Source organism: Pollachius pollachius (assembly GCF_949987615.1).
Source record: "Pollachius pollachius genome assembly, chromosome: 9".
Taxonomy (NCBI): Eukaryota; Metazoa; Chordata; class Actinopteri; order Gadiformes; family Gadidae; genus Pollachius; species Pollachius pollachius.
In genome coordinates this window covers 21,512,978-21,527,794 of record NC_136942.1, presented here as the reverse complement: position 1 = coordinate 21,527,794, position 14,817 = coordinate 21,512,978, and the positions used below count along the sequence as shown (strand labels likewise).

Genomic DNA, 14,817 nt, shown 5'->3' with positions numbered 1-14,817 from the left:
AAAGGTGGAAAATGATTATATCAGTAGCTTTTGTTCACTGACCTCTGTCCATGCAATGAATGAATAAAGAAATGTTCTTAAAAAGTTTGATTCATTTTGATTATGCATATTTATTCTGGCAGAATTCAGCATGATGACCAACCTAATTATTTCCCGGATTTTGTATTGGTTACCGTAGTCCCTAAATGTATGTAGAAATGAAGAATATTCAAATCGCAATTATTTTTTTTTCACAATCTTTGGCTTTGCTCATCAACTCTGTCACGTAGGCGTCTATGGTGTCTGTCGTTCCTTGAGCCTTTGTGAAGAACATATGTCGGGTGTATGGAAGGTTCTTTCTAGGCTCGCGGTAATCTTTAAACTTTTCTTTCAACACTTGAATTTTGTCTCTCAGCATCACTGAAGACAAACGTGTTGAAAACCTTTATCGCCTCTTCACCCGCCACATGGAGAAAAGTAGCACACTACACCTTCTCGGACTTTTCAGCTATTCCGCTAGCAGTACAAAACAGCTCCAACTTCTGGATCCATAATTTCCAGTTTTCCGCAAGATTACCTTGTAGGCTCAAACTTGACGGTGGCTGTAACTGTGCCATTTTTCCTTTTGTACTCACATATTATTTCGTAATTTCTTCGGATACCATGTTATATATTGATGTGACTCGGACACATGTTCTGCTTATAACCAAACACGTCTTTACTTGTCGTCCGCCATACAATTACTTCCTGACGTCATATAATCTGTAATACGGAAACACACACACAATACATTCACAATTTCACATCAATATATAACACGCTCCTCTTCCAGTTTGACGGAATCTGCGCGGAACTTTGTAACCGATCCGTTGTTGCAACCGAGACATTATTGTTGTAACACTGCATGGCAGTTGAGGCAGTGATGTAGACCGAGGTGTACGCTCTTCAAGTTGCAATATTAGTTTTTTTATAAATAACTCTTTTGCTCACATCTATGAGATATTTTGCCGGGTAATATCTTTAGAGCGATCGGTACGTTTGAATCACAGTTTAATTGAGGGTTTATAGTTAGAAGTGTTGTTCAGTTTTGCTAACGTGACCCTAGCTAAGCTACAAACACTCAGTCACTGATTAAGGTGTCAGATGGTCCGCTTTGTGGTTTAACATAACTATTCCTTGTCATGGGGGTATTTCATGGATTGGGTAAGGGTGTGCACCTATATTTTTTAAAATGTAAAAAATTGTTGCTTACGCTCCTTAACTTTAGGATTGTTGATCAACTTATAACGTTGGGTTTTTATAACGTGTACAACTAGGTCATGCATCCACAATTCACTGGCTGTGGACTGCTGACATATGGCAGTTTGGGTGAAGGATCTAATACGTATATCTCATACATCTGGGTGGACACTCACACTTGTGATGTTACAACTAGAGGGTGGATTTTGAGATGGCTAATCAACATAACAGCCAGTGTTGTCTATCACCCCCGGATAATAGTTGTCCTTCTACTGCCATGGCCTCGCTGTCCGAGGAGGTGCTCCTGGTGCTGAAGAAGGTCCGACAGAGGAAGCAGGACGGCACGCTGTACCTGATGGCGGAGCGCATCGCCTGGGGCCCCGAGGGCAAGGACAGGTTCACCGTCAGCCACTTGTATTCCGATATCCGCTGTGAGTACCAACGAGGTCCAGTTAGTTTCATGTTTGACACTAGTGTGATATTCCACATTCGGCACGGGCGTGGAACGGCTCATTAGCCTGGTCCTACCAGACTCTCGTACTTCATTTCATTTGCACAGAGAGTCTGGACCTACTCAATTGACAAACGTTAACCCACTTGAAGGCGGGTGTCTGTTGAAGTTTAAAACTATTGGATCTGCCCAATGCCACTCTGGCTCTGCCATAACCAATCGTTAACGTTTGGCCGGGAATCACGTTGCGCGCAGGCTGTAAACAAACCAAACACCGTGCGTGAAGATGTCCATCAACGAGAGCTAACTTTAACGTCATTGTTCTCAGCCACTACCTCCATGCGCTGATTGGACGCAAAAATTTGGACTGAGAAAACCCAGTAACATACCACAGAACCAGACGTAGTACTGAAGGGAAATTCAAATCGACCGGAAGTACTTAGGCGGGCGGAGCCAGGCTAACGGCTCATGAGGGACCTGGGGAGACATACTTTCATCCTCAAGGAAAAAGGGTTTGGATTTTTTTGGGGGGATATATGCTGGATATTCAAATAGTTTTGGAAAAAAAAGAATCAAAACATGATGAAAATATTTGTGGATGGAGCCACACTTTCTTTCTTGACAAGGAAAGCAATTCTCCAAAATTCCCTAATGAGCCCTCTCTCCCTGCCCTTGCGCCAAATGTTGCATGGTGTTAACATCAAATGAATATCCAATATTAAACTAGAGAAATCACCTCTCCCGCGGTCAGTGAGTACCAGATTCCCCTTTCTTGGAAAACCTTGTTGCACTTTTGCAGTGTTGTTGCTGCCATGCTTTTGTTATGCGTTGCCCTTTATACAAGATGTGGTACTGTTGTGGACAGGCCAGAAGATCAGTCCAGATGGGAAAGCCAAAATCCAGCTCCAGCTTGTGCTTCACACTGGGGAGAGCAGCACATTCCACTTCTCCAACGACAGCAGTGCTCACAAGGACCGGGAAGCTGCCAAGGACCTTCTGCAACAGCTACTGCCCAAGTTTAAGAAGAAGGCCAACAAGGAACTGGAGGAGAAGAATAGGTAAGAATCAATTTAGGGCTGCAACTAACCATTATTTTAATAATCGATTCATCTGTAAATTATTTTTTAGATTAATCGATGAATCTGATAAAAAAATGAAACATTTGTAATTGCCGCATCTTTTTTCAAAAACTGAACATTACTTCAAATTCACAGTGCAGAAGTGAAGTGAACAAAGTGAAGTGTTTTTACACTGAAGTGTAAAAACACCAGGTTATTGCTCCAACGTCCCGGAACTATTAAAAGTAATATTAAATGATAAAAAAAAAGAAACATCTGGGATAAATAACACAAAAAAAACATACAATGTATGATATATATTTATATATATACAGTATATAAGGGATGTCCATGGTTAAGCGGTCAACCGATAAGATCTTTAACCAGTAAATAGGCCTACTAACGGTTAAAAATGCATTAAATCATCTTAATTTCTCTCAGATGACAGGAGATCGTTAATTTTTATTGATATTGATACCATTTTCGAGGCTCCTTGAAATAGAACTTGTATTATTGCTTTAATTTCTGATAAGATGATCATAGTTCAAGATAGGATGTTAAACAGGTCATAATTCCATCTTTACTGTCTATTTTATATTGCTGGGAAAACAGGTTTTCGCCAAAATCTCAAATTTCTTTTTTTTTTTGTGTTGCATTTGAACACATCAATCGTATTACTGAGCCGACCTGAACATATCACATTTGACACTGTTTGCGACTTTTTTTAAGCTAACTAGCTCTATATCCTGCTGATTTTAACATGGATTTAAAAACTGGATTACTATTTTAAACTGACGGGACTTTCTACACCGTCCGGTTGTGTGATTACTACCGCTGCTATGAATGACTGTTGATGCAAGCGGTGCCGACTCCGAGCCCGTCTGCACACCGTCTGCAGCAGCAGCAGCTGACCAAGTTTTCGGTTGGACTAGACGGATACTGAGTTGAAGGAGTTTTTTTAACCCAAAGACAGTGAAGGTACAACACTTTTATATAGGCCTACAGTCCAGTGTTAAGATATGACCAAAATACAAGCTGTGGTCGCCCACACTAAAACTCGCTGTGGGCGTCCATGAACCATGAACCAACCTGTCGGCGGCTGGCTGTAAACAGTGCCGCGCCTACGAGTGACGTAATAATCGCGGGACTCAACGAATCGATGACCAAATTCGTTGCCAACGCTTTTTTTAATCAATTTTATCGATTCGTTGTTGCAGCCCTAAATCAATTAATATTTAACCTCCCTCTTCGAGTGTTTGTGTATATGCTCTGTAAATTCTGTGTACCTTTTTGTCTTACTCATCTGCTTCAGACATCCAGAATTGACTTCAATATATTGTGGCGTCACATGCAAATGTTTATTTTGCAGTATAGACTCCATACAGTTCTCCTACTATTCTATGGTTTATTTAGTTTCATATGATCCATGTCTATATTTGTGCTATATCTAATTGGAAACCTACGTAAGAACTCCAGTAGCGTCTTGAGTGACGCAGGTTGAATTTACGCTGGTCTCTGTAGAATGCTGCAAGAAGACCCGGTACTTTTCCAACTGTACAAGGACCTGGTGGTCAGCCAAGTGATTAGCGCTGAGGAGTTCTGGGCCAACCGGATGAGCACGACCAACACGGAGAACACTCTGTCCGACAAGAAGCAGGATGTGGGCATATCTGCAGCCTTCCTAGTAAGTTCACCAGTAGACCATTTATGGTATTGTACATCAAAATGGATCATGGGATTATTATTTTTAAGGCAATGCGCCATTTTGTGAGGTCTCATGGGAGTTGGAAGTACTGTAAAATCATAAATCAATCTTAATGCTAATGTTTTTCCACATTTCGTATGAGAGATGCTCTGGCATTTTGAAACCGAACAATGCCTCCCAATAATGAAGAATAATTTCACGATTCATTTCTAAACAATGCCATCTAAACTATGGCAGAAAATATTTTCGCGGACAGGTGTAACACCATATTCTGTTACCTATCATACAGTGACACCAGGGCTAGCTGTTGCATATTTTCTGCAACATGCACGAGCGCAAAGCATAGTGCATGTGCAGAGACATGTACATTCTTATGCACGTGTTGTGGCAATCTCTGTTTTATTCCAAATTAATTAAACCAATGCCCGTTTTCTGAACAAGCTTGCTTAATCAATGATTTGGCTTTTAACAAGGAGTTACCTTTCAAGGCAGCAATAAAACAAAAAGTTGGTTATTCTTTCTCGGCAAACCAGGTACCACATGAGCCGTGACCCGAGACCGGGTCCCGCCCCATAGGTTAGGGATCACTGCTATAAGGGAAACAATTATGCTTTCACAATCCATTGCTTGTCCTATTTGTGTTGTTTAAAATAAAAATGTTTTTCAAGCCATACAAACAGGGTTCGGTATTTGCTCACCAGTACAATTGTATCAGAGCCAAACATTTCTCAGATATTATTAACAAACACTCCCACAGACCGAAAATCCTTTTTAGTTCCATCAACTCAATTATTAACCCCGAAGTCTCCCCAGAGGTCGAATCATCCACAGGCATTTTTGAAACTTTTTTAAGGTTTTTTATTGATAAAATAGAAAACATAACTGTCTTTACCCCCTCTGCTTCCAGCACTTTACCGTGTCCCCCAGCTGTTACAGCTATATTTGATCATCTTTCACCAGTAACCCTTGATGATCTGACTGATATTATCAAGCACATGAATCCATCTACAACCCCCAATGATGCTATCCCCTTTCAGATCATCAAGGACGCCATTGAAACCATCGGTCCAAGCATTCTGATGATTATAAACACATGCCTTGTCTCTGGTACTTTTCCCTCATGTTTCAAGCATGCGGTTGTCCAGCCGTTGCTTAAAAAACATAACCTGGATTTTAATTGCTCAAATAACTACCGTTAAATATCGAAACTACCATTCATTTAAAAAATTCTGGAAAAAGCAGTCAAGTATTGCCATTTCTCAAGTCTGCCAATGTCTTCGAGCCCTTTCAGTCTGGCTTTAAGGCACGCCACAGCACTGAAACGGCTCTGCTGAAAGTTTCTAATGATTTACTCCTCACGCTAGACACAGGTGAGAACGCCATCTTAGTCTTATTAGACCTCAGTGCTGCCTTTGATACAGTAGACCACCCCACTCTTCTATCCCGTCTCCATCAGTGGGTTGGTATTAGGGGCTCAGCTCTGCACTGGTTCTCTTCCTACCTCTCCCATATATCATTTTCAGTGTCCATAGGTCAGCACTCTTCCTCCTCTGCACGTCTGTCTTGTGGGGTCCCCCAGGGGTCCATCCTGGGTCCAATCCTGTTTTGTTTATACATGCTCCTACTGGGGAATATAATAAGAAAATACAACCTGTCGTTCCACTTTACGCCGACGATTCACAATTATATCTCCCTCTGAGATCCAGGGACTGCCTTTAGACGCTCCTAGAGTGTCTCGAGATAAATGACTGGATGGGGGATAATTTCCTCCAACTTAACAATAGCAAAACAGAAGTTATCATCTTTAGCCCCAACAAATTCAAAAAACCCATCTTCACTGACCTAGGTAGTCTAACCCCGTTCATAAAACCATCTGCTAGAGTTATGGGCGTCATTTTTGATTCTGAGCTATGCTTTATATCAGTGGTCCCCAACCACCGGGCCGCGGGACATTCCTAACCGGGCCGTATGTTCGTAGGCTACGACATGAGTAAAAAAAAAAATGATAAATTCATGCAAAATCACACTAAGTTAGCTAAACTGCGAAAATGAGCAACTCAAAACAGACGTGTTTAGAAAGTTTCTTTGGAAGGGGTAGCGGGGGAAAAAGACCCACTGACGATAATGAGCAAAAAACCGCAAAGAAAAAGAAAGGGTCTTTCAATCTAAAGTATGACGAGTCGTACCTAAAATATGGGTTTATAGAGACCGGTGAGTCACATGCAACAAGTCCGTTATGTGTGGTATGTAGCGATACGTTGTCCAATGAAGCTATGAAACCGTCAAAGCTTATTCGACATTTAGAATCCAAGCATCCTACACTTAAAGACAAACCCTTTGACCTCTTCGAGCGTAAAAAACGTGAGCAAGAATCACAAAAAATAGTGCTTAAAACAACCACATCTGTGAACGTGGCTGCGCTAAAAGCTTCACACTTAGTGTCTAGTCGCATTGCTAAGTGTAAGAAGCCCTTTACTATTGGGGAAGAGCTAATTCTGCCTGCTGCAAAAGACGTGCAATGAACTCCTTGGGGAGGCTGCAGCAAAAAAGATAGGCTCGGTACCTCTTTCAGCCAGCACCATCCATAGGCGAATTGATGATACAGCGATATATCATCTATAGGATATTGGATATTGGATATAGGATATTGAAGCACAGTTGTTGGAGAGGGTAAATCGTTCACCGTGGTATGCGATCCAGGTCGATGAGTCCACTAATGTGGAAAACAGGGCAATTCTGCTTGTTTTTGTACGGTACAGTTTTGAGGACGATGTGCAGGAGGATTTGTTGTGTGTGCTGTCACTTCCAACGAACACCAGAGCTGCAGAATTATTCCGGGCTTTGGATGGTTATGTGTCAGGAAAATTAGTCTGGTCTTTCTGTATTGGCGTTTGCACTGATGGGGCTGTAGCCATGACTGGACAGATGTCCGGTTTCACTGCAAGGGTTAGAGAGGTTGCACCTGACTGCGAGCCCACACACTGGCATTCACAGGGAAATGCTGGCTAGCAGAAAAATGTCGCCCGAGTTAAATGGGGTATTAAATGATGTAGTTAAAATAATCAACCACATAAAAGCACACGCACTCAACTCTCGTTTATTTGAACAGCTCTGTGAAGAAATGGACGCAGAGCACAAACGCCTTCTCTTGCACGCAGATGTCAGATGGCTGTCAAGGGGCAGGTCATTGGCCAGAGTGTTTGAGTTGCGAGAGCCGCTGCAGAGGTTTATTACAGGAAAAAAAGTCACCATTGGCAGCACATTTTAGTGATGAGCACTGGGTGTCCAAACTGGCTTACCTGTGTGACATATTCGGATTGCTTAATGAGCTCAACCTGACACTCCAGGGGAGAATGACGACTGTCTTTCAACTGGCAGATAAAGTTGCTGCATTTAAAGCCAAGCTTGATTTGTGGGGACGACGAGTGGACAGGGGAGTATTCAATATGTTCCAATCATTAGTGGGGATTTTGGGAGAGACTGAGGCAGGGCCCATTCTCTCGCAGCTGGTGCGCGATCACCTTGTTGCGCTTTCAAATTAATTTGAACGTTACTTCCCAGCCTCCAAAGATCCACGGCGAAGGAATGAGTGGATCCGCAACCCATTTGTCAATGTCCTGAATCACTTGTCAGTACAGGAGGAAGATCAATTGATCGAAATAGCTAATGATGGTGGTCTTAAAAGTGTGTTTGAGCAAACCTCTCTGGCGGGTTTTTGGATCAAAACCAAAGCGGAGTATCCCGAGATATCCGTAAAAGCGCTGAAAACGTTGCTTCCATTTCCCACCACGTACCTATGCGACGCCGGGTTTACGGCAATGACTGCCACTAAAACAAAATTGCGCGATCGATTGGACATTTCAAACACGCTAAGGGTGTCACTGTCTTCCATCACCCCCAGATGGAACCTTCTTGTTGCAGGGAAACAAGCACAGGGCTCCCACTGATTAAAATGAATTGTAGCCTATTCTGTGGCCTCACAAACGCGTGTTAAGTTCCCTTACTGACATTATGTGTTGTGCATGTTTACACTTGATAGATGTTATTTCAAGTTTAGTTCAATATATTTATGTTCACAGTTGTTCATTTTTCACTTGTTCAAGTTCACGTTCTTTTTTAAGAGTTTGTTACTTTTACTGTTCATAAATAACTGGAACTAGTCATTTTAAATGAATGCATGCACAACACTATATGAAAATATCAACAATTTGGCAACCCCTGCGCAACATAACCCAACCCCCCCCCCCCCGGCCCCGCCCTGCCCTGCCGGTCCGTGAAATTTTTTGGAGAATCAAACCGGTCCTTGGTGCTGAAAAGGTTGGGGACCCCTGCTTTAAATAGCAAATCTCCTCCGTCATGAAGAACAGCTTCTACCAGCTCAGAACCATCTCTAAAATAAAGCACTCCCTATCATACCACAATCTGTAAATAGTTATCCATGCTTTCATAACATCACGGCTGGATTACTGTAAGTCCCTCTACCTTGGTCTCCCTCAGTCCCTCATATCACGGTTCCAAATAGTTCAAAATGCAGCAGCAAGACTGTTGCCTGGGTCAAAAAAGTGGGAGCATATCACACCCGTTCTTGCTTCCCTTCACTGGCTGCCAGTACAACAAAGGATCATTTTTAAGACTGTTGTTATGGTGTTCAAAGCCCTCAATGGTCAGGCCCCATCTTATATATCAGACCTTTTACACCCCCACTCAGCCCCTAGGTCCCTAAGATCCTCTAATAAGGGTCTTCTCCACATCCCCCGCTCCAGACTCAAACAAAAAGGTGACCGGGCCTTCGCAGTAGCTGCTCCGCGCTTGTGGAACCTACTGCCACCCGACATACGTGATGCCCCCTCCATTTATGCCTTTAAATCAAGGCTCAAAACCCATCTGTACAACCTTGCTTTCCCTCCCCATTAACTATCTGACCTCTGCACTACTGGCTTTGTTTGTGTGTGGATGTCCGGGTTTTATGTCTTTTATTTTCATTTTTATTTTATTCTAATGTTGTTGTTATTTTGCCTTCATGTTTACCTACTGAATGCACTATGTACAGCACTTTGGTCAGTGCAAACTGTTATAAATGTGCTTTTATAAATACATTTTACTTACTTACTTACTTTGCCCATTGCAGGCCGATATCAGACCTCAGACAGACGGCTGTAATGGCCTGAGGTACAACCTGACGCCTGACATCATCGAGTCAATCTTCCGAACATACCCAGCAGGTGATAAACATGTCCAGTCCATGTTCTGTGAAAACCATTGAGAGGGATGCAATTGTCTGCCCGTGACACAGACATTCAGTGTGCCGTCCGTGCTGGGCTGAGGGCTCAATGTGTTTGTGGAAATGTGCTTGGGTTGCAGTGCAACAGAAGTACGGTGAGAACGTGCCTCACAACCTCACTGAGAAGGAGTTCTGGACACGCTTCTTTCAGTCCCACTACTTCCATCGAGACCGCATCAGTACGGGCGCCCTGGACATCTTCTCAGAGTGCGCCAAGCAGGATGAAAAGGGTAACGTAACTCATCTGGAGTTATATAAATATATTAGATAGATGGAATAGATATCGATATATTAGATGGATATGGATGTAGATAGATATATTTTCTCTCTCTCTTTCTCACACTCACACACACCTTGTGTATAGAGCTGGGTATCGTGGCCAATTTCCTAAATCGATTCGATTTCGATTCATAAAGCACAACTGTGTTACAAAATACAAATGTACTGTATTTGTATTACAGTTTATAAGTGCAAACTTGTAAATTGGACAGTTTAAACTTGAGCTGTAAACAAAACTGTCTCAAGGCTCAAATGTGCAATTTTGAAATTAGAAAGGGAATGCAAGTGAAAGTGTACTTGAAATACAACATTCCATCACTGCAAATTGCATTAAGGCATTGTTTATTAAAGTGCAAAAATAATAATAATTGTAACAAAAATAAATAAATAGATATCGATCTCATGCCCTATGAATCGATATTGCAAAACTTAAATGAAATCAATCCAAAATCGATTAAATCGATTGACTTGCCCTACTTGTGTGTCAGTAAAGTAAAGGCTCTACTTGTATGCCCTGCAGGTCTGAAATCGATGGTGGTGCAAGGGGTAAAGAATCCGCTGGTGAACCTCCTGTCGTTGGAGGATAAAACAATAGAAGAGGTAAGACCCTCGAATCAGTTTCCATGTCAGGACGAGTTCCATCCTATGAGGTGTGTGAGATTCATGTGCTCGGGTCTGTTTTGGGGTAGGGCTATGGCTTTTCCACAGCTGCTTCTACATCCAATCCCAACAGGACCGGGAAGGAGAACAGCAACTCTGCCATCATAAAGCGTTTCAACCATCACAGTGCCATGATACTTGCCGCCGGCTCGCGGAGAGGGTAAAAACACCCCAAAAACATTATCAAATCATATAGACATGCTACCGGCTATGTTCGTAGCCGAGACAAAAATCATTGAACGCCTACAATCATGGAACTAGAGTTATAATAATATAACTATAGTTTTTAATGGGTTGCATTCCAACTTGCTTCCACAGTGATGCGCCAAACGACCAAGCTAGCGAGACTAGCAGTACAGACGGAAACTCCAGGGATTCTGATCTCTTCCAGCCCCCCATTAAAAAGGTATGGTGTCGCTCTGGAGAAGTCTCTTCTTCACCCTGTGTTGGACCCCCTCAGTCATTATGCCTTTGTTAAAAAAAAATCCTCAGGTGAAGTTACAAGAAGCCATAGAATATTTGGATCTACAAAGAGAAGATGGACCAAAAACCGTGCCATTGAACCTTAAAAAATCAGACAGGTAAGACTCTCCCCCCCGCCCCCCAGTCTTGCCCTTGTATTTCATGACCTTTTAGTTAGGGGTGTAACGATACATTTATTTGTACTTGACCGTCACGGTACAGGCACTTCGGTGTGGTTACAGAGGTGTACCGCGGTGCTTACATAGCGTTAATATGGCGAATGTAAAGGCTTGTTTTGCGATGCGGAATTTAAAACTTGAAGCCGGAGTTCCCCCCGCATCGTTTAGCCAAAGTATACTACTCCGACTCCGTAATCCGACTCCGTAACTACGGAGACCCCTCAGCAGCTCTCCATTGGGATGTCGGATACGCAATGCAATTCGCCGATCTTATTTTGACTACAAACCATGTAAGCAGTGTTGTAAATAAGCTTCCAAAGCTTTTCAAATCTTATTTGGTGTTTTATTGGTCCTTAAGGTGCAAAGCAAACAATGTACAAAGTAATTAAGGTGCAAAGTCAATCCGGAGAAGTCATTCCGGAAATGATTTTGTTAGGGGACCAATCACAGCCCTTGCCGTCTCCGTTGTGTCGACCAATAGGTCCATGGCGTCGACGGATAGTTAAAAAATATTGGATGCGCACGTAGGCTACGGAGAGGGTCTCCGACAGGCTCTCCGGCTACGGAGAGGGCTCTCCGTGCCTACGTACAGCATGCACACGCATTTGAAAAGGCACCATCCAGGTGTTACTATCACCGTTGCTGTGAAAAAAACAATAGCTGTGCAAACCCAGCTCCTGACACTCTTTCAACAACCCCTGTCTGGGAATTCAAAAATGCAAATGCCAAAACTAAGTTCATTGGTGTTTTCATTGCTGCTGATCTACGGCCATTCTCGTTGTTGACAAACAAGCAGTTTTTTAAATTTTCCCCTTAACTATGAACCGTCCTCAAAACCGAGGTACGTACCGAACCGTGACTTTTGTTTACCGTTACACCCCTACTTTTAGTTCATATCACTCTAGCGTAAATGTTTTCACACCCTGGTTTTCTCCTCTCTAAGGTATGCCCATGGTCCTGTGCCACTTGAGTCCCAAAAGTACACCACCAGTCAAGACATCATCAACTCTATTAACTGTATTCGACACGAGATGGCCAACTACGTACCAAACCTAGCTCAGGTTAGTTGCACTGCTCCATAACCAGACATTTAATCTTCTGCATTGAGGACGACTACACCAGCGACCGCTTACATTTACATTGAGTAGACTCTTTATTAATCGTCATCATTATTAATCGTAGACAAATAATGATAGAAGAAAGTTTGTCATATATCGCTGTTGGTACAGTAAGGATGTTCATAGAATCAAGTGTCAAGCACTGAAAATCGCTAGGTTAACCCATTCCCCGTATACAACAAAGATAGCTAGGATAAGATGCTACACAACTAAGTACTATAATTAAGTACGACACACAATAAGTGGGTACATTAAGTGCAAAGACCTACGACATACAATAAGTGCGTAGGAGGGATGGGAAGGGGTGGCTATGCAGAGTCTAGGGGAAGAAGCTTCTGGCTCTGAGTTGGCCCGACTGTGTTGAAAGCAACCACTGATCCACCTGCTACGTTGTTTGTCTACTTATACTGTAGTCCACCTTCTCTACCACCAGACGGCTCTCAGCCTTTTAGCTACCAAGCTACCAGAGTAGGCCATCCAATCATTCCATTGGGCTAAATGGAGGGGGGGGGGGGGGGGGGGGGGGGGGTAGTGAGAGGCATTCTGGGAAAGAAAGGAAAATGGCACACTTGGGCAGATCAGGGGAAGCCTGACACAACAGACGGTGACAAACTGCAAGCAAGGATAATATGAGGGCTGACTGCAGCTACTCTCTCACATGGCTTGCAGGTGTTAACCAGCAGTGCTGTGAGTTCTGCCATCGCTGCTCTGTCTCCAGGAGGAGTCTTAATGCAGCCAGGCACGCAGCAAGCCATAAACCGTAAGCACTCTCCTCCAATGCCTCAGCTTTGAACATGCTGGCAACTGCACTTCTTGTTTTTATACATTTATAGCAGCATATCCTTGCAGAGTATACTTCTTTACGTTGTTTACTAGACTGTTAGATTGTTTGATTCTGAACTTGGATTTAAAATGTAACTTATTGTTTCTATTATTCTGTCTTTTGTATTTCAGAGATGGTGCCCAGTGAGGTTCAGGGAGAGTTAAAACATCTGTACATCGCTGCTGGGGAGCTGTTGCGACACTTTTGGACATGTTTTCCTGTAAACACTCCCTTCTTAGAGGAGAAGGTGAGTGAGTCTTGGCATAACCATTACAAGCAGAGTACCGATCTCTATGTCTTCATCACAACACAATGTAGTGTTGTTTTTAACTGTTCAATTAAAATTCTATGTTGGCGATTTCTTGCAATCACAATTCTTTCTTAATTTGTGTCAGGGTTACTCTATATACATAATTAATCTTTGCATTTGCAGGAAAGACTTGGTCTCAATATGCTGTCACTTTTTCCTATCTTTCATATGATATTGTCATATATATGTCTATGAAAAAATGATGCTTGCATTAACCTGAGGCATTTGGCTGCAGGTGATCAAAATGCGGTCTAACCTGGAGAGATTCCAGATGACAAAACTGCGGCCCTTTCAAGAGAAGGTCCAACGACAGTATTTAAGTGCCAATGTAAGTCCATACTCCAAAGGGCTTTCATGTGGGTCTCTATGCATCAATCAGAGGTTCCCTGGAACATAAAGGTGGTTCCCCTGACACTATGACCGTCTTGCAGATTACCGGCCACTTGGAGGAGATGTTGCAAACGGCCTACAACAAATTACACGCCTGGCAAACCCGCCGGATGATGAGAAAGATCTGAGGGGTGGACAGCCTATCTAACGCGGGACGTGGATCAGCTAAACGTGGACGAGGGATGGTAGAGACATGTCGACCGGACTGCTGGCACAGACTCAACGGACTGGGCTCACATGAGTCTGATATAGATAGGAACTACTATTACATCCCTACATGTGCATCAGATACTCATTTAGTGTTGGTTACCTGTGAAAAGCTCTGCATTTCCCATGATGGATAGGGTCATCTTTGTGAACCTCATAGGGAATCTGAGACCGCTCTCATGAGAACAGGAGGCATTCGATGGAGAAGACGGGAGGCAATTTCAATGTTGCGTAGAGCAAGACTTGTGGAAGAGAAATTGCAAATGCAATTGTCCCTAATTGCACACCAGGTGAATTCAGGGATCTTTTTCCACTTAACCTGGACGTAGAGGGGAGTTTATATAGCAATAAGGCCTTTTACAATTCAGTGTTTAAAGTATGGTCCAATCCTGCTTACAGCTCACTGGTATGTTACGTCTGCACCTTCTATCTGCACTGAAGACATGTTCATTGGAATGAAAAGAAAAGTGTTTTTGGTTCTGTAATAAAAAAATAAAGAAAATGACACCTTTTATGAAGTAGAAGAACATTTCTTCATCTCACTTTCTTTTTTGATAGGCTACTGACATATGTGTTGGGTCACTGACTAGCTCGTATTTCGATTTAGTCGCGATCAGCCATGTTGTACCCTGCGACGGGAACCGAACCGTCCTTGACGGTCCGTGATCTTCAGCAG

The 14,817-nt window shown here is 42.9% G+C and overlaps 1 protein-coding gene across 1 annotated transcript; it reads left to right on the top strand.

Moving 5' to 3' along the window:
• Nucleotides 1-872: 872 nt before the first annotated feature.
• gtf2h1 (general transcription factor IIH, polypeptide 1) lies at nucleotides 873-14,576 on the top strand. Its single transcript, XM_079744009.1, has 15 exons — nucleotides 873-1,011; nucleotides 1,480-1,649; nucleotides 2,535-2,727; nucleotides 4,249-4,411; nucleotides 9,561-9,654; nucleotides 9,794-9,943; nucleotides 10,513-10,592; nucleotides 10,682-10,812; nucleotides 10,971-11,058; nucleotides 11,145-11,233; nucleotides 12,237-12,354; nucleotides 13,081-13,171; nucleotides 13,366-13,481; nucleotides 13,780-13,872; nucleotides 13,976-14,576. The coding sequence occupies exons 2-15, from the start codon at nucleotides 1,496-1,498 to the stop codon at nucleotides 14,060-14,062; spliced, it is 1,647 nt and encodes a 548-aa protein (XP_079600135.1). The 5' UTR covers nucleotides 873-1,011; nucleotides 1,480-1,495; the 3' UTR covers nucleotides 14,063-14,576.
• The last annotated feature ends 241 nt before the right edge of the window (nucleotides 14,577-14,817 follow it).